Raw genomic sequence first — 22,670 nt, 5'->3', positions numbered from 1 at the left:
CTGCATTTGTCAGCACAGCCTTCAAGTAGAAAAGGCATTCTGATATTTTTTGCATCTATTCAAAATACAAGGCTTTATTTACCAAATTCATGAAAGGAGTCACAATAGTACTGAAGTTTGGAATAACCTTCTGATAGGCAGATTCTATCTACCATACAATACAGCACAGAAACAGGCCCTTCAGCCCAACAAGCCTGCACTGATTCCTAATCCTTTCAACCTGTTACTTATTGCCCATACATTGTTTATACCGTTCTGTTCACTACCCATTCGTGTGTCTATCAAGATACACCTTAAATGGTGTTCATGTGCCTGCTTCCACCACCTCCACTGGCAACGTGTTCCAGGCACCCACCACACCGTGAAAACTTTCCAACTCTCACCTTGAACCTATGCCCTCTTATAGTCAACCTTTCTATCCTGTAAAAAAATCTTCTGACTATCCTCCCTATCTCTGCCTCTCATAATTGTGTGTACCCTATCAAGTCATTTCTCAGTCTCTATCATCACATTAAAAACAATCAAAATTTATCCAACCTCTCCTCAATAACTAAAACCCTCCAGACCTGGCAATGTCGTGATAAACCTTCTCTGCACCCTTTCCAAAGCACTTGTAACATTCCTTAAATATTATAGTGTGTCCCAGGCAAGGAAAAGTCACAACAGTCCTTACTTATTGAGATGATACTTGATTTGTCTTTCAATGTGACCCAACTTTTAGAAGGTTATAGTCAAATTAGCTCTTCATATTGGATCTAACAGTTCAGTCAAGTGGTATAAATGCTCTTTCCAAGTACCTTTTATGGAAGGTTAAAATATAAAACTTAACATCTTAAACTTCTCCATTTTATCCAACCTGAATATAGAGGATCACATGTTCATTTTGAAATTTCTGATTCTATCTTCAACTTTCCTGATATTTTTGTTTCACTCAGTTTCTTGTGAAATAATAAAGTATGCTTTTTCCTATTGTCATGATATCTTTAACATATTAAGATGACACACTGACTGATTCTTTCTCCTTGCTACACAAATAGTTGCTACATAATTAACATCATTTTTTTAAAAAATTGAATCGGATTCAAAAATGTTGCCTTTGATGGATCCCCAGACTTTGATTTGTGACTCAATGATCAGTAAGTTTTTAGATTTGCAGGAATGCTATTTCTGAACCTTTTCAGAACATTTTCCCTCAGGTTCTCAAAAAAATTCTTTTGATTCAGTGATGAAAACTGTTTATCCCAAAGAAATACCCATGCAAATGTTATAAATATCTGATTAGGTTCCTTTCTTGTAGCCCTAAATTTTAATTGAAAAGTTTCAGGGACAAGCTCATGTGTTGAGTATAATATTTTTAACAACTTCATAATCTAACCTTATTTTTCATATTTTGTTAACCATATTTTTAAAATATGGTGGTTTTTCACAACACAAACACACAAGAATGCAGATTTGTTTAACAGATATTTATTATAATAGAAAAATAAAATAAACCAAAACAGATAAATATATAATTTGAAAGACTTCACACCACCAAACAAAATTCCATCACCACCCAATACCGTCACTGCAAAATTGATCAAAAACCAGAGGTAAGTCTCCTTCCCTCTCAAATCTGTTGGTATGACTTCAGTTTCTTTTCAATTCCAGTCTTGTGAGCTGTAACATCTCTTCCTTGAATTAACACATTTTAATTTTGAGACATTTCCTTTCTCTAAATAGTCTGCAGGCTTCTCATGAGACACCCCTTGTCTGGAGGTTGAACAAACTATACTCTTTTCTTGATGTATCCTACTCCCTAATTGCTCTTAACGATTTCCTTTTACCATGGGAGACAATAGGTGTATCAGGCTGCAAAAGAGTCTTTTAATTGCTTCCAAAACTCTTCCAATTTCTGGGTTTTCTTAAAATAAAAATCAATCCTAGATTATTTTAAAACAAAATCAAGTCAATGTCTTTCAATGTTTTCTCACTCCTGCTGTAAACTCCCATAATATAAAGTTGACATTAGTGCTCCAGGAGACTTTCCAGTCAACTGCTCCCTTTCACATATTCATAGAATCCCTACAGTGTGCAATCAGGCCATTTGACCCAACAAGTCCACACTGACCCTCTGAAGCATAACCCACCCATTCCCCTACCATTCTACATCTACCCCTTACTAATGCACCTAACCTACACATCCCTGAACACTATTGTCAATTTAACATTACCAATCCACCTAGCCTGCACATCTTTGGATTGTGGGAGAAAACCAGAGCACCCAAAGAAAACCCACACAGACACAGGCCTCACTGTGAAATTCAAACTCAAAATTTTATAAATGGCTCACCTTTTCATCATCTCTCTTAAATAGATGACTCCTTATTTTTAAACTGACACCTAGAGAATCTCTTACAAGAGGAAGCATCTTTTCACAATCACCTTGTTTCGACCCTTTAGGATCTTAGGTAAAAACAATGACTGCAGATGCTAGAAACCAGATTCTGGATTAGTAGTGCTGGAACAGCACAGCCGTTCAGGCAGCATCCAGGGAGTAGTAAAATCGACGTTTCAGGGAAAAGCCCTTCTTATCTAACAATCAACTCCATTATTTTCCTAAAGCACTTAGGATACAAACAAAGCTTACCCAACCTTTCCTCAGTAGTCAACCATGCATTCAAGACACTTGGCTCAGAGATTTCTCTTGAACTGCTTCTGATGCATTTGGTTGTTCTGCTATAACACGTGTTTCGTTAATGCAAATTTGCAATAATGTGAATGACAAATTGGGACTGTTGCCAAAGCACAAAGTTTTAAAGTGTGTATTGGTTACAACACGATTCTGGCCCCATTAGTTCAATGGTCATGCTATGACCCAATTTTCTTACAACACAGGGTTGCACGAGAATGGCACTACCACATTATAGCAGAACTGACTGTACATCCTTCGTCAAGTCAGACCAATACTGTACAAAGTATTTCAGATGTACTCAATGTTCTATACAAATGGTGCACAACATCCTTATTTTTATGTTTAATTTCCCCGTAGTAAGGAAAAGTCCATTAGCCTTAATTTTTTTTTGTACTTGCAAATGTTTTTGTGACTGATTCACGAGAACACTTTTCTGCAATTTGGAATTCTGCAGTGTGCTTTATTTAAGTAACATGGTTTTATTCATCTGAGTGCCAAAGTGAGCAACTTCACATTTTTGGGCACTGTATTCATTCTGCAGATTTTTTTGCCCATTTACTCAATGTATTTATACTTGTCTTGCAAACGCTATGTCATATTTGATTACCTATCTTGATGTCATCTGCATTTTAGCCATCAAACCTTTGATAAATTGTAAAAAGCTGAGGTCCCAGCATAGATGATAGGACACATCACATTCTAATCAGAAAAAAAACATGCCTTCTGAAAATTTAGTACACTAACTTTGTTTTAACCAACTTATAAACTAGAACTCTTGATAAAGCAACAAAAAAAAACTGTATACCTGAAATACCAGATGTTTACTGTTTTATTGTGATTGGAAAAGTAGTCAGCTGAGGGTGAGTGTGATAAGGTTTGCTGCTGTAAAGTTTTATTTAAGGCAAAGTTACAGTGTTACTTAAGTGATCAATGCTGCAAATAAAGTATGACAGTAATGTGTACCTTTCCACATTATTTTTCTATCAGTTAGTGTATGGGTTTATCTTGATCAACCTGAATACTAGATCAATCAGCATGTTCCTGGTCTCAGAGGCTGGTTACTTAAAAGATTTTCTACACTGTATGACTACAGGCTTCCCTTTATCCACAGCACATTACTCCTTCAAAGAATTATAATTAATTGGTTAAACAAGATTCCCCTTTCACAAAACCATTCCCTTCCAAAATTACCTTGAGCTAGAGTGGCCAGCTGTAGACTCATTAAGTGATCAATTCTGATAGCTTCCCCACAACTTCTTGAATAAAGTAGTTATATTTGTTCCTTCCCAGTTTAAAGGAAACTTTTCCATAATCCAGCAAATTGTGTTAACACCAATGCATCTAGTACCTCATTCACTATCACTTTTGAATCAGGACAGACCAAGAATAGAATACTTAATGAGTACTTTCTGTTGGCAATTACTGAGGAACAGTAACTGACAAAAACAGACAGACAGTTTCCAGTTTGCAAATGGGTTCTGTTCTTGAATCCATTTACAAGTTAATTTGTATGCAAGTTGGAACATATTGCAGGACAATATAAAAGTAGCTATTCGAAAGCAATGGAAATGTTAATGTCAGATCTTGAAAACTTCACCCCTGTGTGAATTCACATTTTTAAGTCAGATGTTTGTAAATTGGGGGACCCCTGTGTTGGTTAAATAATGGAATAAAATAAAATGATGGGAACAATGCACTGAACGGATGCATTTGTGTGGCTTACAATCGGGTTGCTAAAGGAAATGGGAACAGAGAAGGCAGAAACATTTACCATTATCTTCCAAAGCTGTCAGCTGCATGGGACATGCCAGAAAAAGGGAGTGGCGAAGGTGACACCACCATGTACAGTATGATGCAAGGACAGTCCTGGTAACTACAATAAATCCTCAGGTGCTCGAAGTCATCTAAGTGAGCAAGTGCAGACTTGGGGAAAAGGTTGAATGAATAAGCGACGTGTGTCTTAACAACATTACCGGGGGGGGGGGGGGGGGAAAGAGAGAAATAAAGTTGAAGGCCCCGAAGCATCAGATGCTTTCTGTACGGATTTAAAGCAAGCCACGTTTAAAAAAAAAGCCGGTAAAGAAAAAAAAGAGTGACTCGTGGAATTGGAATCACAACATTATCCTCTTTGTATCAACAGGGGGGGGGAAATTAAAAAAAAGTCTCTCGCTGGCGAGAAGAGACGGTTTATCGGAGGGAGGGAGGGAGCGAGCGGGCACCACCACACACAGAGAGGCACACAAAGCTTCAGACGAGAACAGAAACCGAGAGCAGCTCCAGCGTGTGGTTAACACTGTACAGGAAGACAACAGAAACCCCATTTACTCCCCACCCTCTCAGCGGCGGCGGCGGCGTGTGGAACCGGAGCCAGCGATGTGATTCGCTGCCCCCGCAACCTCGGGAGTTCGTGCTCACGCATCCAAGTTGGCCGCTCTTTTTGCCATGGCAGAGGGTAAGTGGGAGCTCTGTTGCACGCCATCCCTGTTTTTTTATTATTCCCCTCCTCTTAAAATTCCCACCCCGGCCTCGGCCCGTCTACCGGGCTGCAGGTTCCTTTTTCTTACATCTCTTCCTCTGCGTCGTTTGCCGATGGGTTAAAGAAGAGGTTCGGCCGCCCTTTGCGTGAATTGGTGATGAAGCGCGGGCGGGGTAAGAGAATAAAGCACCGGCTCCGTTTCTTTTTGCCCGCACTCAAGATGGCGGCTCCTTCCTCTTTCTCTCTTCCCCTCCCCCCCACCCCCGTGAAAAAAAACGGTTGGGGCACGTGACCGGCGTCAAGATGGCGGCCCAGCCGCTCACTGCGCCTGCGCTCCTCGGTTGCTAGGGGCGGCGGTCAGTGAGAACGGGATCGGGGCAGCCGGCGCGTCCAGCGTCTGCCCCCGTCGGCCGCCTGGCGATGGCGGAGCTCCAAGCCGGCCCGGTCCCGCCTTCCGAAGAGGGAACCGACCCCCCCTCCGGGCGCCAGCAAGAGCAGCCCCCGCAGCCAGGGGTGGTCTACCCTGCGGCCCGGGAGAGGGTGTGCGGCCGCTTGCAGGACAGCAAAAGCCTGGACGGCATCAGCGAGGTCCTGGCCGGCGTCCGAGGCCGCGATGGCAAGCTGGAAGGACGGAGGGCGACCATCTCCAGTGCCCTGGAGCTGGAGGGCACCGTCAGCCACGACGGGGACCTCACCCACTACGTGGCCAACAACCTGCAGGATAAGATCAAAATGAGCTCAAAGCAGAGCCTGGACCTGGAGTGTGAGTAAGGACACGTGCAGGTCTGGCTGTAAACACTTGCAAGTTGTACCAAATGCACTGTACGTGTAGTGATTCCTGATGAAGGGTTTTGCCCGAAACGTCGATTTTCCTGCTCCTGAGATGCTGCCTGACCTGCTGTGCTTTTCCAGCACCACTCTAACCTGCAGTCCTCACTTCTGCCCTGTGTAGTGGTGGCAGGTTCAGTTGAGTCATTCAAGAAGTTAGTGGATGATTATTTGGATAGGCACGTTTGGGATCAAAGGAGAATATTGGCAGTTGGTGTTTAGAGTAGGTTGCCTCCAGTGTGGAAACAGGCCCTTCGGCCCAACAAGTCCACACCGACCCTCCGAAGAGTGATCCATCCAGACCCATTTCCCTCTGACTAATGCACCCAACACAATGGGCAATTTAGCATGGCCAATTCACCTGGGCTGCACGTCTTTGGATTGTGGGAGGAAACTGGAGCACCCAGAAGAAACAACACGCAGAATGTGCAAATTCACACAGACAGTTGCCTGAGGCTGGAATTGAACCTGGGTCCCTGGTGTTGTGAGGCAGCAGTGCTAACCACTGAGCCACCATACCACCCCATTGTGTAAAAATAATTGTTCCTAGTGCCAGACTTTTTGACAATAATCTTCATTCAAGAGCTAGTATACACATAATGGACTGATTGGTGTTTTGCAGCGTTACGTTTCTCCGATTTCTGTGAATTCAGTAAGAGGTATCAAATGTAGAAATTAGTAAAGGTCAAGGAATGGTTAAAGGCACAGGAAGCAACTTGCCCTTTGAGTTAGGACAAGACAGTTTGTTGGGTGTGGCCAGGGGATGTGAAGCTAATATAATTTTCTCTGATATTCTGAGTATATGACTGAAATTAATGCAGAAACCTCTGTACAGATATGTATATGATCAGGCTCATTTTTTGTTTTATGTAATTATAATTTTGATGTGACAGGTTTACATTGGAAAAATCCAGAAGCTAGATACACATTTCTGTTTACCAAAACAAGGAAAGGTGTGTGTTGCATTTAAAATTGCAAGGGATGCATTCTTTCTTGAAAATTCCATGCTGTGCAAGCTTTGACACCTCCAGATTGAACTCTTGACCAGTCAAAAGTTATGATTTCCATTTCACCATTCAGTCTAATAGAGGTACCTAGTGTTCAGGGTTTGTGGAAGTTGAGGAAGTTGAGACATTTCACTTTCTTTCAAGTTAGTAAATATCTGCTGTCATGAATATGTATTGATTTCATTCACTTAATGGATAAAATTGTTTATCCATTGTAAACAATCGTAAACTAGGCATTTCAAACAAATTCATATGGCAGTGAAGATGTAGCATTCTTCCTTGTGTCTTTCCAGCTGGAAGTAGTGTGAAAACCAGAAGTATGCAAAGGTTAAAATCAGACAATCCTCCGATAGATCCTGGTGTCCTGCTAGAGCTGGAGCAAGATGCAAAGGAGGTCGCTCAGAAAGTGGATCAGATGCTGAAAAGTCTAAATGCCACAATCCAGAATGTATGTATGCATCTAATCAAATTCGAACCATGATAGTTGTTCATCGTGCTGAAATTGTTGAATTTTCAACCCTAGAACTACTTTGCAGCAGAGAAGAATTCCATTCAGCTTGTGTATGTGCTGCTTCTTCAAAAGAATTGTTCACTTAGTCTATTTCTTCATCTTGTAACTTTTTTTGTTATGATATGGCATGATGCATTTGTAAAAGATGCTTTGGAATTTGCTGCTAGGGTATTTCATGCCTTGACAAAGCTCTGTCTTAAGTGAATAGTACTTCATTTTCTGATCATCATCTGCAGATATTAAATCTGAACTTCAATGAGCAATGGAAATACTTCTGCTTTCAAAGCATTATCAAAATTTGTAAGAGAATCAAAAGCATTTATAATTTGAATGTTTGGATTAAGTCTTAGTGGAAAAAGGTCTTGATTTCTCTTGACAATTTTTGACCTTTTATACTTAGCACCCCTTCATCTGTGGCTTTTCCAATGACTTTTCCCTGTCATTCAACTGGGTGAGACTGCACTTGTCTGATTCCATGCTCATTTACCCAGTCTTAGCCATTGTACCACTTGCAAGAGATTCTATCCCTGCTGCACACCATGACATCTGAGGTCTCCCAAAGGATCTATCCTCAGTTCCCTCTTATTTATAACCTACGTGCTGTTTCTCAGTGACATCATCTCAAAGCACAGAGTTAGTTTTCATGAGTATGCTGATGAGACTCACTGCCTCTCAAAATCTTCACTGTTATTAAATTATCAGACTACTTATCTGCTCAATTGGAAGTGCAATCCAAACTTGGCTGGTTTTCTGAATTCTAATCCCTCCCCACCCCTGATCCTGAGTTATTTGTGATCCTTTAATTCTGGCCTTGAGCTTCAGCTGCATAGGTCTAACATCTAAAATTGAACTCCACAAATCACTATCAGTACATTTTTGTTCCTTTTTCAGTGCTTGTTAAAACATGTCATTGGTTATGCTTTTGGCCATCTGCCTTCATTTCATTTTATGTAGCTTAATTTCTAATTTGTTAGTGTTGTCTCCTTTATTATATTAAATGTGTTATATAATCTTAGTAAATCTCTTCTGTAACTTATGCACATCATTGACAATTTTTTTCCAAAGCAAGATGTCCAGAACAACCTGATACTCCTAATTGTAGTCTAAACAATGCTTTTAACTTGAGCATATGCTTTCTGCATTTGACTGTCAAATTCCAAGCAGTGAGTTGAAGTCATAGAGATGTACAGCACAGAAACAGACCCTTCAGTCCAACCTGTCCATTCCGACCAGATATCTGAACCTGATCCAGTCCCACCTACCAGCACCTGGCCCACATCCCTCCAATGCTTCATATACCCATCCAAATGGTTTTTAAATATTGCAGTTGTACTAGCCTCCACCACTTCCTCTGGCAGCTCATTCCATACACATACCACCCTCTGCATGAAAACGTTGCCCCTTAGGTCTCTTTTATATTTTTCCCTTCTCATCCTAAACCTATGCCCCCTAGTTCTGGACCCCCCCCCCCCCCCCGGAAAAGACTTTGCCTATTCATCCTATCCATGCCCCTCATGGTTTTGTAAACCTCAATAAGGTCACACCTCAACCTCCGCTCCAAAGAAAACAGCCCCAGCTTATTCAACCTCTCCCTATAGCTCAAGTCCTCCAACCCTGGCAACATGCTTGTAAATTTTTTTCAGAACCCTTTCAAGTTTCACAACATCTTTCTGACAGGAAGGAGACCAGAATGCACGCAGTATTCCAACAGTGGCCTAACCAACGTCCTGTACAGCCACAACGTGACCTCCCAACTCCTGTACTCAATACTCTGACCAGTAAAGGAAAGCATACCAAACGCTGCCTTCACCATCCTATCTACCTGCATTTCCACTTTCAAGGAGCTATGAACCTGCACTCCAAGGACTCTTTGTTCAGCAACACTCTCTAGGACCTTACCATTAAGTATATAAGTCCTGCTAAGATTTGCTTTCCCAATATGCAGCACCTCGCATTTATCTGAATTAAACTCCATCTGCCACTTCTCAGCCCATTGGCCCATCTGATCAAGAGCCTATTGTAATCTCAGATAACCTTCTTTGCTGTCTACCTTCAATTTTGGTGTCATCTGTAAACTTACTAACTTCCTAACTCTTCTGTTTCTCATGCAAATCATTTATATACATGCAAAAAAGTAGAGGACCCAGCACCGATCCTTGTGGCACTCCACTGGTCACAGGCCTCCAGTCTAAAAAAACAATCCTCCAACACCACCCTGTGTCTTCTGCCTTTGAGCCAGTTCTGTATCCAAATGGCTAGTTCTCCCTTTATTCCATGAGATCTAACCTTGCTAATCAGTCTCCCATGGGGAACCTTGTCGAACATCTTACTGAAGTCCATATAGATCGCATCTACTGCTCTGCCCTCATCAATCCTCTTTGTTACTTCTTCAAAAAAACTCAATCAAGTTTGTGAGACATGATTTCCCACGCACAAAGCCATGTCGACTATCCCGAATCAGTCCTTGCCTTTCCAAATACATGTTAATCCTGTCCCTCAGGATTCCTTCCAACAACTTGCTCACCACCGAGGTCAGACTCACCGGTCTATAGTTCCCTGGCTTGTCTTTACCACCTTTCTTAAACAATGGCACCATGTTAACCAACCTCGAGTCTTCCGGCACCTCACCTGTGACTACCGATGATACAAATATTTTAATAAGAGGCCCAGCAATCACTTCCCTCGCTTCCCACAGAGTTCTAGGGTACCCCTGATCAGGTCCTTAGGATTTAGCCAATTTTATGCACTTCAAGACATCCAGCACTTCCTCCTCTGTAATATGGGCATTTTTCAAGATGTCACCATCTATTTCTCTACATTCTATATCTTCCATGTCCTTTTCCACAGTAAATACTGATGCAAAATACTCGTTTAGTATTTCCCCCATTTTCTGTGGTTCCTCACAAAGGCTGCCTTGCTGATCTTTGAATGGTGAAAACGAGGACTGTAGATGCTGGAGATCAGAGTCAAGATTAGATTGGTGCTAGAAAAGCACAGCAGGTCAAGGAGCAGGAAAATTGCTGTTTTGGGCAAAAGCAGGGAGAGGGTGTGTGGCTGGGGAGAAGGTAGCTAAGAGTGCAATAGGTGGATGGAGGTGGGGATGAAGGTGATAGGTTGGAGAGGAGGGTGGAGCGGATAGGTGGGAAGGGAGATTGGCAGGTAGGACAGGTCATGAGGATAGTGCTGAGCTGGCAGGTTGGAACTGGTATAAGGTACAGGTAGCGGAAATGAGGAAACTGGTCAAGTACACATTGATGCCCTGGGGTTAAAGTGTTCCGAGGCGGAAGGTGAGGCATTCTTCCTCCGGGCGTCGGGTGGGGTGAGGGAGTGGCGGTGGGGGAGGCCCAGGACCAGCATGTCCTCGGCAAAGTGCGAGGGAGAGTTGAAATGTTCGTCCATAGGGTGGTGGGGTTGAGGGACCCCATTTTATCCCTAGTTACCCTTTTGTCCTTAATGTATTTGTAAAAACCCTTTGGATTCTCCTTAACTCTATTTGCCAAAGCTATCTCACGTCCCCTTTTTGCGCTCCAGATTTCCCTCTTAAGTATTTCCCTCCTACTGTCATCATACTCTTTCTAAGGATTCACTCGACTTATCCTGTCTATACCTGACATATGCTCCCTTTTTCTTAACCAAACCCTCAATTTCTTTAGTCATCCAGCATTCCCTATACCACCAGCCTTCCCTCCTTAACAGGAATATACTTTCCCTGGATTCTTGTTATCTCATTTCTGAAGACTTCCCATTTTCCAGCCACCCCTTTACCTGCAAACATTCGCCCCCAGTCAGCGTTTGAAAATTCTTGTCCTCTGGATGTGGATGAGGTAATACAATCACCTTTGCTTGAATCCTGACAAACTTGTGAGCTCCTCATGTGTGCTTTTGTCCTTCCTGGATACATCTAAAATGTATCTCAGGCATGAAGATAGAAATTGTTGGTCTTCTGTTGATCGATGCAAGTCATCTGTGTTTCACAGCCTCACAACGTGTTGAGAACATGGGTTGTAAAGTGTCAACTTGAACTGAAGTTATTTTGTGTGCATTTCATGGGTTAGCCAAAGGTGGTAGCTGTGTTCCATATGTATGTGTCTAGTTCTGCAGGTTGAGTCACTGGATCTGAAATTTGCTAACCACTTTGCATTACATAAATGAGAAAAGCAGGTTACAGGTATGGGAGAGAAAGTTCATGCATTTTCAAGAACACAGCCATGTGTCAGCAGTGTTTCACCCCAAAACCTCTGAAGTGGAGACATCAAACTGTACAGTATGATAAAGCATATACTGTTGTGAAATGTGGGATTGAGACTTAGAGCTTTTGTGGACAGTCAAAAATCTTGTAGAGTCCAGTTCTCTCAAAGTCATTCAACACCATAAACAGGCCTATGACTTAGGAACAGACTGTTCTGTGCACCTCTCCCTCATAGATGATATATGGAAAAGAACACGTCCACAATAGATCTGTCAGCATAGGTACTGTGCTGTGTTTTGGGGTAAACTTCATTTGCAGATGTAGATGGAGTCCTATAAATTTGACCCATAGCCTTCCTCATGAGCTTAAGGAGTGAGAAGAACTTGAACTTGTTCAGTTTTTTTGTTTTTGTATAATGTGATGATTTTTGGATTCCACATCTTCTGAGACTTATACCAAGGAGAAGATGGTTTGGAAGAGGAGATAGAATGTAAGGTATCCTAGTTTGCTGATGACACTAAATTGAGTGAGATTTAGATAGGTTAAGTGAATGGCCAAGGGTCTCGCAGATGGAGTACAATGTTGGTAAATGTGAGGTTATCCACTTTGGAAGTAAAAATAGTAGGTCAGAATATTATTTAAATAGTGAAAGATTGCAGCATGCTGTTGTGCAGAGGGACTTAGGAGTGCTCATATATGAATCGCTAAAAGTTGATTTTCAGGTGGAACTGGTAATTAGGAAGGCTAACAGAATATTGGCTTTCATTGCTGGAGGGATTGAACTTAAGAACAGGGAGGTTCTGCTGCAATTATACAAGGTGTTGGTGAGGCCACATCTGGAATATTGTGTGCAGTTCTGATTTCCTTACTTGAGGAAGGATATACCGGCTCTGGAGGTGGTGCAGTGATGGTTCACTAGGTTGGTTCCTGAAATGAGGAAAGCTTCAGCTGCTTGGGCCTGTACTCATGAGAGGAATGAAAGGGGATTGATTAGATTAGATTCCCTACAATGTGGAAACGGACCATTCGGCGCAACCAGTCCACATCAACCCTCCGAAGAGTAACCCACCCAGATCCTCTGACTAATGCACCTAACACTATGGGCAACTTAGCATGGCCAATTCACCTGACTTGCACGTCTTTGGACTGTGGGAGGAAACCAGAGCACCTGGAGAAACTCACGCAGACAATGTGCAAACTCCACACAGACAGTTCGCCAAAGCTAGAATTGAACCTGGGACCCTGGTGTTGTGAGGCAGCAGTGCTAACCACTGAGCCACCGTGCCACCCGTATGGAAACATATAAAACTATGGAAGGGAAAGGTGAGATGGACGCAGGCGAGTTGTTTCTGCTGGTGTGAGAGACTAGGACGAGTGGACATGACCTCAAGATTAGAGGGAAGTAGATTTAGGACAGAGATGAGGACAAACTGCTTTTCTTAGAGAGTAGTAAATCTGTGGAATTCATATCTGGTTGGCATGGACAGGTTGGACTGAAGAGTCTGTTTCCATGCAGTACATCTGAGTCTATGACTATACAGTTGGATGAGTTTTTGCATGGTATGGAAATTAGTGGTTGTAGGTAATGCAGGTAGGAGGAGCTGAGATGATGCATAGATCAGCCATGATTTTAGTGAATGGCAGAGCAGGCTCGATGGGCCAGAAAGGCGGCTACTACTGTTAAATGAAACTATTCTCAATATCATTTTGAGGGTTCTTCATCTAACTCCTCCATGACAGGAAGATGGAGTGGAGCATCAGCTTATTTATATAGCATCTTTTGCATCATAAATGTTGCTGGCACTTTGCAGTACTGTTATAAGACAAAGTATGGCAAGGAGATATCAGATCAGAGAACCAAATGCTTGGCGAGAGTTAGATTTAGCATAATGTCATAAAGAAGAAAAGTAATGTGGGGAGATGTAAAACTTTTTATCAAAGCACTGCTACACAAAGAAGCTATTTGGCCTGTCACTCCTTTTGAAGTACAAACCTATTAGTCCCACTTCCTACTTTTCCCATTTGACTTGCCTTTTTTCCCTTCCAAATATTTATTAAATTCTCATTTGAAGGTTATTATTCAGTACCTGATTGGGCAATACATTCTAAATCCCAACCATTCATTTTGTAAAGAAGGATTATTGCCTTGGGTTTTTCTTTCATCACTACGCTTAAATTTGTGACCCTGGTCAACGGACTTTCACCCACTGTATTCACTGTGTCTGTGGATGCCTTTCTTTTCCTTCTGTGTCAGTGTGCTCAGTTTGGACTTGAACAGTCTTGCCTTGAAGGTCTGCCAGTGCTTATTTATTCTTTTCCTGACCAACCTTTGTTTCCAGTGAATCGGTACTTGATCAGTTCGCAAAACGTTGAATTTGGCTCTCTTTAAGTGGGTATTTTCACTTTTGATCTCTATTTATCTCTTTGTATAACTATTTTAAACCTAATATTTTATGGATTATATTAGCCAGTGTTGTCTTACTGAATAAGTTCATTTTTCAGAACAGCATACTTATTAAGAGTTCCCCAGTATACGCTTTAAGAATTCCTCACCCTCCTTATTGCATTCCTTTTTCCTCAGTCTGTTAGTTGAAGTGCCTTGTAGGCCCAATTGTTAATTTTACCCATCTATGAAATTTGCAGACAGATATTTGTCCTTCATGCTTTTCTTTCATCGGTTGACTGTGGGCTAAATGTTCAATATTGACTTATGCTTTTTTTAATGCAGATGACAGCATTAAGTGTGGGCTACATTCAAACCTATCGAGATTCAGTGGATAGTCTTGGAGAGTCGGTGGATATGAGTATAAAGGTGAGGGCATATAATTAAAATGAAAACTAATTCAGTTCAGTGCTGATTATTCTAACTGAGTTTTATTTTATAAGCCAATCTAATTGATTTAACTTACTGCAAGTCGTGGGATATAACTTTACAAAGTTATAGTTCAGTCTATAATCTTCATTAGCATCTTTATTCTCATTCTCTATGGTTCTTAGCTTGTCTAATTTTAAAAAACAAAATTGGTTCATTCTTGTGCTGATTGCTATAGAGTTAAGTAATACTGTATCAAATAAGTGGCTGTTATAACAATAATATGGCACAAGATATCTATAATTGGGTATTCCTGTATTATCTATGTGAGATTATTAAATGCTAAATTAGTACTTGAATTGGAGTTGTATGGGGTATTTTCATCTGTACCCTCTAAACCAAGTCCCAGTATGAACAGTGGCAGAAAATCGTTTCCTATTAGCATCACTTCAGACAAAATAATGGCAGGCTGTTAAAGACAGTCCATGAGTAGGCATCCTTAACAAATAAGTAACATGAGAAAGTCAGAAGTGTAACAGATCTTGAAGTGGTTAAACCATTTAAAATGCAGGACCTTGCTCCTTTGCTGTTGATTAGGCCTCCCAATTTTTGATTATTGAGTCACTTAAACACAAGTTTCTCTCACCTAAGTGAAAGGTTTCTATTCTATTTGGGTTTTGAAAGACAAATCAAGGCAGGCTGTTGCTCTTCATTGCCATCTAACCAGGCTTGCTACAAGTCAAGTGAGGACAGGGGATAGGTGTATATTGGGAGTGTTTTCTGTTTTTAGAATAGTTGCTTAGAAGCATACAGTCTACTGCAGTGACCACTGCCACATCATTTGGAATTCGCATCTTTATAACTATAGAGTTCTTTCCTGCTTTTGTCTTAGAGAATAGCCACTTTTTGAATGTCCATTGCGTGTTGGCATTAGTATGTTTGTTAAAGTCATAATAGTTATGCTTGGTTAGCAGTGAGGCATTTTTTTTTTGAAGAATTCACATGGAAACCTTATTTTTGTGATTATGCTGGCCCAGTGATTGATACTGAACTGACCACTTGTCAATGAGTTTAAATTCTAATGTCAAATTGATAAATTGTATTCCATAAATATTATAAATTGTGGGAAAGTGGCAGAAAATGGTCACGAAGGGTGTCTGAAACTAGTTTTTAAAAAAACTCACCTGATTCAGCAATTTGCTTCATGGAGAGAAACCCAACACTTGTCATTAATCTTGCTGGCATTTAACTCTAGTTCTACAAACATGATTAAATCATCATAGGCTTGGGACAACTAGAGGAGGGCATTAAATACTGCTATGTCAATGTTGCTAACATTTCAAACAAAACTAAATGAGTAGCTTGAGTTTTACTTTGCTCCCACCACCAGTTTGATTTTAGTTGGTTGTGAAAAACTACATAAATTAACTTGAAACATAAAAAATCGGCACCATGTGAGCTATTTTCTCCTGATCATGGAAGTATTGCAGTGCTATAGAAGTCTATTTGGCCTGTTGTCTGCACTGACTGTCCAAATGAGCATCATGACTTAGTGACATTCTCCTGTCTTTCCGAACAAATGGGAGGGTGTGAAGGGGGGAGAGCTGGTTAAGGGATTAGAATAGAAATGAGGGTTTAGTGAGTTGATTCTGGTAGGAGGTAGGTCAGTAAATGATTTGGGAGGGGTTGTCGGTAATGATTGCCGTTTCTGAATATCATAGAATCATTGAAACCCTAGAATATGTGAAGACTGGAAACCCTGGGCAAATATGTCTGTTTTTGAAGACCAGGATCGCATTAGCTTTATTAGCTATTTTCTCAAAAGGTCATGCCATCTTGGCAGAGATCATTCTGCAATTGAGTTCTGAACACAACTTGGCAGTTAACTGTCAATCGTTATCTAGTTGGTGCATTCTTCATGACAACATCTCCACCAACAGAGTCTGTTTGTCAACTAATCAGCATGTTCCTCTTACACAATGTGAATGTGTTTCTTTACCTTAGTTCTCATGCAAATTGTTAAGAATGCAAGACATAAAGCTTCAACAAAATGCATAATTTTTCAGCAGTGTCCATTCATATACATTAATAAAGTGCCTCCAACACTGACTCTTGTGCGACTACCCCTCTAGCATCTTTCAGTCTGAAAAGTACATGGTGATCAGTTTTCTGTTCTTAAGTCAAATTTCCATCCGAGTTGAAACTGACCCTCCTATTATGAATCTCAATTTTCTCATCCAGGCTTTAACGTTGTAACTTGTCCAAGGTTTTCTTAATAAACCAGAGAAAACAGCTATTCTTTTCCTATCATAAATCTTGTGTTACTTCATTAGAAAACATAATTGGATCAGTCAATTAGTATTTGCCTATTGCAAACATCTGACTATTTGAACGTCAATCTCTGCAAAGTATCCTTTTGATATTTTTCCTCCTAATTGTCGTTTAAAACCTTACTTGCTATTAGTGAGAAACTGATGAGTTGCAGTTATTTGTCATTACATCCTTTCTTGAATTAGGGTGTCATCCTTGCCATCCTCCAATCATCTGTCATCTTGCCCATAAGTAGGGAAATTTGGAAGATTTATGGCAGACTCCTCTACCGTCTCCAACTTCCTTTAGCAACCTTGGATGCAAGCCATCTAATGCAGGAAAATTAGCTGCCCTAAATATAGCCAGTATTTGCTCTACATCGTATAAACTTCCATTAACTGTATCACCTCCACCACTATCAATAGGTCAGTATCCACTTCCTTAGTAAGCAATATTATAAAGTGCTCATTAAGTATTTAGATATTTTTAACCAACCTGTTCAGATGTGTTATAACGCATCTCTGGAGCAGGTAAGACTTAAACCCAAGCCCATAGCTCAAAGGATGCTACCACTACCACAAATGCCACCTTCATTAGGTATTCTACTATTAAATATATAATCCTTTTTGCTCCAATGGGCAATGCCACACCTCGCATTAATCATTAATCATTGCTGTCGATGATTTTGGGGATTTCTTATGTTCACTACTATTCTATTCTCAATTAAGTTAAACAGCAACAGTAGAAGTTAGGAAATAGTTTGACCAATATGTGGAAACATTAGTACTAACTATTGAGAACACTTTCATCAATAAAATTGAGGAAGTTGAAAGAGGAACAATGTTGTCTCTTTAAAGGGTAGAGGTCGAAACAGTTAAATGTTTGTGAAGTCTGCTCACTGAGGCACAAGAGCTCTAATTAATTCTTTCTAGAACTTAATTTTTAATGTTCTACAAAAAGACAACACTAAACATTTTATAATGAAGCTGTGTTTATGGATGAAATTAACCAGACAAAAGGTGCATTTTTACTGTGCATGACCTTGTTGCAAAGTTTATGTTTGAATGGGTGGAAATGACAATGTAATAGAAATTAACTGTGCAGTGTGACCTCCTTCTGTTACAGATATTTAACAAAATATTGCCATTATTTTATCATTTTTAATTTTTATTAATTCTTTAATTGTATGTGAATATTTGAAAAAAAATTAAAATGTACAGAACCTCTGGAATTGCCCTAAATCCAAGTTCCAATTTTTTGTTAGACTATTGAGATTGAAGTGTTTTGAAAGGCATATGTGATTTTCAGTTGTGGTTCTGAGTTTTCTTTTTAAGCTTCATCAGTGCCCTGTATCTACTGACATTGTTGTGTGATGGAGAAGGTGCCCTGCATTTTCTGAGCCATGAACCATTGCTGTTGTGATCTTTCTGTACAGAAACTGGTATTTCTATCATAAATGAGAATCTGCTCTTTTATGGAGATACAGTACATTTCAGTTTTTGGGATAGTTATTGAGGAAAAAAAGACCTGAAACTTAACCACACCCTCCTCCTGATATCTTTTGATATTGTGTAAGCCTTCTCTTTCAGTTGGCAGACTGTAACTACTGTAGTACCACAGGTGCTGGTAGCTCCTCAGGTATTTACAGTCTATATCAGTGATTTGGAAGAGGAGACTGAACATGAGGTACAGGTCATTGAAAAAACACAAGTTATAGGACAGTGTGATTTGGCTGTAATGTGATTGGTGAATTGGGAACATTTTTTAAAAACACAAACTCCCATTAGCTATTATGCAATTCTAAGAGATGACAAACAAAGGAATTTGAGATTCTAAGTAAGTGGATAGAAGATCAATTGAAAAGCAATCTGGGGTCACTTTTCTTTCCATAAAACAGAAAGCCTTATCAACTTAAGAAGGCCTAAGGAAAAAAGGTGCATTTGCAGCAATTTCATCTGCCTTCAGTGCTAGTAGTGGCTGGTTTGCTGGGTTTAAGAACTGCTACACTTTCATAATGTAAAGTTATGTGGCAAAGCTGCTAGTGCAGATTAGATTAGATTACTTACAGTGTGGAAATAGGCCCTTCTGCCCAACAAGTCCACACCGACCCGCCAAAGCGCAACCCACCCATTCCCCTACATTTACCCCTTTACATTTACCCCTTTACCTAACACTACGTGCAATTTAGCATGGCCAATTCACCTAACCTGCACATCTTTGGACTGTGGGAGGAAACCGGAGCACCCGGAGGAAACCAACGCAGACACGGGGTGAATGTGCAAACTCCACACAGTCAATCGCCTGAGTCAGGAATTGAACCCGGGTCTCTAGCGCTGTGAGGCAGCAGTGCTAACCACTGTGCAGCCCACAATGTGTGCTGTCATTTTCCTCCGTGGTGAAAAGATTGATTGAGGAAGAAGGCTACACCTTAGATCACATCTTCAAATGCCATCCAGAACCTATATATCTAAGAATGAAACACGCTGTAGGTTTTAAAGTTGCAAAGGATCTTATGACTATTGTTGGGTGCCAATGCTAGTGGAGACTTAAAGCTGAAGCCTGTGTTGGTGTACCACCCTGCCAACCAACAAGTCTTGGAAGGTTGCCTTCAGTCCACTCTATAAATGTGTTTACCTCAGGTCAACCAAAAGAGGTTGGATGACCGGGCAAATAACCTTTTATTGTTGATGTTGTTGAGGATGTTTTTAGAAATTATTGTAGGAGAAAAAAATTTGGATTTCATTATTCTCCTCATTCTGGACAACGCACCAAGCCATCCTCCCACCATTGGTGAACTTTCTGAAAGCATCAATGTACTAATTCCACCGCCACACACAATCTCTCTCATTCAACCCATGGAACAGGGTGCCATAGCTGCTATTAAAGCTTATTATTCAAGGTGCACACTCGGAGAAACTGACTGCAGCTATTGAGGGGGGATAATGAGGGCCGTGTTCTTCAGTTTTGGAAGAGCGTTAACATTGAGTGCTATTGACATCGTTGTGGAGGCCTGGGGTGCTGTCAGTATGGACTGCTTGCATGTAGTTTGGCGGAAGCTTCCCCAGATTTTCTTGACTTCAAAGGTGTTGAATCGCCAGAAGAACCTCCAGAAATTGAACATTGTGTTGCTCTTGCAAAGCAATTTGGATTTGAAGACTGAGCATGTCGAGGAGCTACTTGAGTCCTATTGTGAAGACCTCTGCACAGCTGATCTATAGCAACTTGTGGCTGCGGGGGAAATTGAGGTTCAAGATGAAGACGAAAACCAGGATGCATCACGGAGAACTTTCTACTTCTGTTTTTCCTTTTATCCCGAGGGAAGTTCATCTTTTAGAAGGCAATGACTACAATACAAATCATAGCAGGATAGCAGTTCATGGCATAAAATCTTATCTGGCTTCTTCATGAAAGAAAAAAGATGGCAAAGCAGTAAAAACTTGCAGCCTTTTTTAAGCCAGCCCCCAAGAAACCGTCTGAGGACAATAAGTCACAGCCATCCACTCCTGGACTAAATATTTTCATTCATCATAATCCTGCACCTGAAAGTAATGATGATGACTCTCTCAGCCCCTGTTTAATATAGTTCTATACTGTACCTCCAATCCAGAAACCCCTTAAAGTGTTAAATTTATTGTATTATTTAATTAAAATTTGATTTAAAAGTTTACTTAGACTTTGCTGTTATTTGTGTTAGGTTAACTACTATTTTTGTTTTGTTTTCATTTTTGCTGATATCATTGGTCTGCTCCAACTCTGTTTTGTCCATAGGGCCTGTTATTTTCTATTGCACAGTTCTCTATAGCATGTAGTTGCACGGGAGCACAAATACCGCATTACAGCAGAACAGGCTGTAGTTAAGTTTGGCAATGAAAACTTTTTCTTTCATTTTTGGTGTCAAGAGGAGATGGCCAGTCTGCAATAGTGTGTGGAATGAAATATAAAAGTAAGGCAGTTCTCGTGGAACTACAAGGCATTGATAGCTCCGATCATAACTACAGTATTGTGCACACATTTGGTCTCCTTATTGAAAAAAGATGATTGCTTTAGAAACAGCAGTAAGAAGATTCAACTTTATCCTTGATGAGGGACTTATGAATAAAAGGTTGAATAGTTTATACCTATGTCCATTAGAATTTAGAAGAATGAAAGGTAATCTTAGTAAAACATTGAGATAGTGAGGGGATTGGATATGTGGAAGTATTTCCTCCTGTGGAGCAGACTAAAACTAGGAAATACTTTTTAAAATGTTTCCCTTTTAAGATGGATGAGGAAAATACTTTATTTTCTATAATCATTGTTAATGATGTGGAATTTGCTTCCCCCAGAATGGAATGGAGGCTTAATGTCTAACTTTATTCAAGTCTCATTTAAAATAGAGTCCAGGGTTATTAGGTGCCTGCAGGAAAATGAAGCTGAGATGCCAGCCAGGTCAGATGTGATTTTATTGAGAGGAGGAGCAAAGGGCCAAATGGCTTATTCTTTTTCCTATATCCTATGTTCCTGTGAATGAAATATTTCTTGTCAGTTAAACTCTTAGCTTCTGTTCTGCCATTCTTGAATGTTTGTTGCTGGGGAGGGATGTGATGTTGAAAGGTAGTGTGGTGCTAAATGAATTGCTCTTTATACAATCAGCACAGATTTGTTGGGCTGATGGACTTTTTTGTAATCATTCCATGGTTCTCCTCAGTTAGATTGCAAGTACACTATTTGCAGGAAGTCATGTGTTTTGCCACAAACAACTAGAAGATAATGCAACATGCTTCAACATAAATAGTTGTCCTTTTTTTGAAAAAACATACCTTGAGATGTGAAGGAATGCATGAGATTAAGATGTTTAAAGAAGATTGTTTAATAACAGATTGCTTTCAGTTTGTAAAGATTTTTGCATCGTTTCTCATCACATTGATCTAACACTTTTTTTTATTACGTTTTCAGGGCATGTATACATTAATGGCTCGATGTGAAGAGCTGGACAGATCTATGCAGCCTATTCTTGTGTTGTCAAAACAGATCCGTGAGGTGAAAAGAACTCTGGAAATGTTTGAGACACTCTGCAAATAACTGGCTCTGTTGATATAGTCGAATGGTTGACTTGTTCTGATATTTTTACTGACTTGTAGAATGTCAATAACTGCTGCAACAGAACATTTTTACAATTAGCAGCACTTTGGACATTGGTGATGGCATCTGCAAATCTTTCAAAGCCTGATTGTTATGTTGCTAAACAAAACTCCATGCAGTTGGCTTAGCAAACTTGTTTACAAGCACCTTGAGATTTACATGATGTTCAACAGAAGTAAAAACATGTACAAGCAGTACATAATTCATTGCCCTTATTCCTCCTTTTAAATGGAAAGTCTACTGCTTTTGCATTGATTTGAATGAGCAAATTGGATTAATTTCCCTAGTTTCTGAGTCAGTGTTGGAAGAAGCAGTACAACATGGATTTAAAAAGGTCATAAATAACAACGGAAATGGAGAGCACCATAAACCCGTCGATCTTCTGCCTAGGAAGCACAAAGTTGGGGAAAATGTATTTATCATAAAATGCACTTAAGACAATTTTTTTTAGGGAAAATAAAACCATAATACAGTTTGAACTTGCACTGAAAGCATTTGAACTCAGGCACACAATTCTTTGAAACAGTCATATTTGTTGGAATTATACAATTATTTACAAATCAGTATCAAGCTAAGAAAAATCATGCTTGATTGAAATTATGAAGTTTATTCTTAATGGCCAATTTATTAAAGTGTATGTGTGTCTAGTCTTTATCTTATGGCAGTAACTCTGCACCGGAATCTGATATGATCCTACCTAATATGATCAGATTTAAAATCTAGGCAGCTCTGCTGTCAAATC

The 22,670-nt window shown here is 40.2% G+C and overlaps 1 protein-coding gene across 1 annotated transcript; it reads left to right on the top strand.

Annotated features, from left to right (window-relative positions):
- Positions 1–5,486: 5,486 nt before the first annotated feature.
- Positions 5,487–22,419, top strand: borcs6 (BLOC-1 related complex subunit 6). The gene is made up of 4 exons (XM_060835725.1): positions 5,487–5,913; positions 7,279–7,433; positions 14,414–14,497; positions 21,743–22,419. Exons 1-4 carry the CDS (start codon positions 5,571–5,573, stop codon positions 21,866–21,868), a joined length of 708 nt encoding a protein of 235 aa, XP_060691708.1. The 5' UTR covers positions 5,487–5,570; the 3' UTR covers positions 21,869–22,419.
- The last annotated feature ends 251 nt before the right edge of the window (positions 22,420–22,670 follow it).

This window comes from Hemiscyllium ocellatum, chromosome 14 (assembly GCF_020745735.1).
Source record: "Hemiscyllium ocellatum isolate sHemOce1 chromosome 14, sHemOce1.pat.X.cur, whole genome shotgun sequence".
NCBI lineage: Eukaryota > Metazoa > Chordata > Chondrichthyes > Orectolobiformes > Hemiscylliidae > Hemiscyllium > Hemiscyllium ocellatum.
Note: the sequence above shows the minus strand (reverse complement) of the source record. Positions and strands in the feature narration are given on the sequence as shown.

Excerpts from the sequence above, each read along its gene's own strand:
- borcs6 (XM_060835725.1), top strand. The coding sequence starts at position 5,571 with ATGGCGGAGCTCCAAGCCGGCCCGGTCCCGCCTTCCGAAGAGGGAACC. Across the intron at positions 5,914-7,278 it reads GCAGAGCCTGGACCTGGAGT|CTGGAAGTAGTGTGAAAACC; the intron begins GTGAGTAAGGAC and ends GTGTCTTTCCAG. Across the intron at positions 14,498-21,742 it reads CGGTGGATATGAGTATAAAG|GGCATGTATACATTAATGGC; the intron begins GTGAGGGCATAT and ends TTACGTTTTCAG.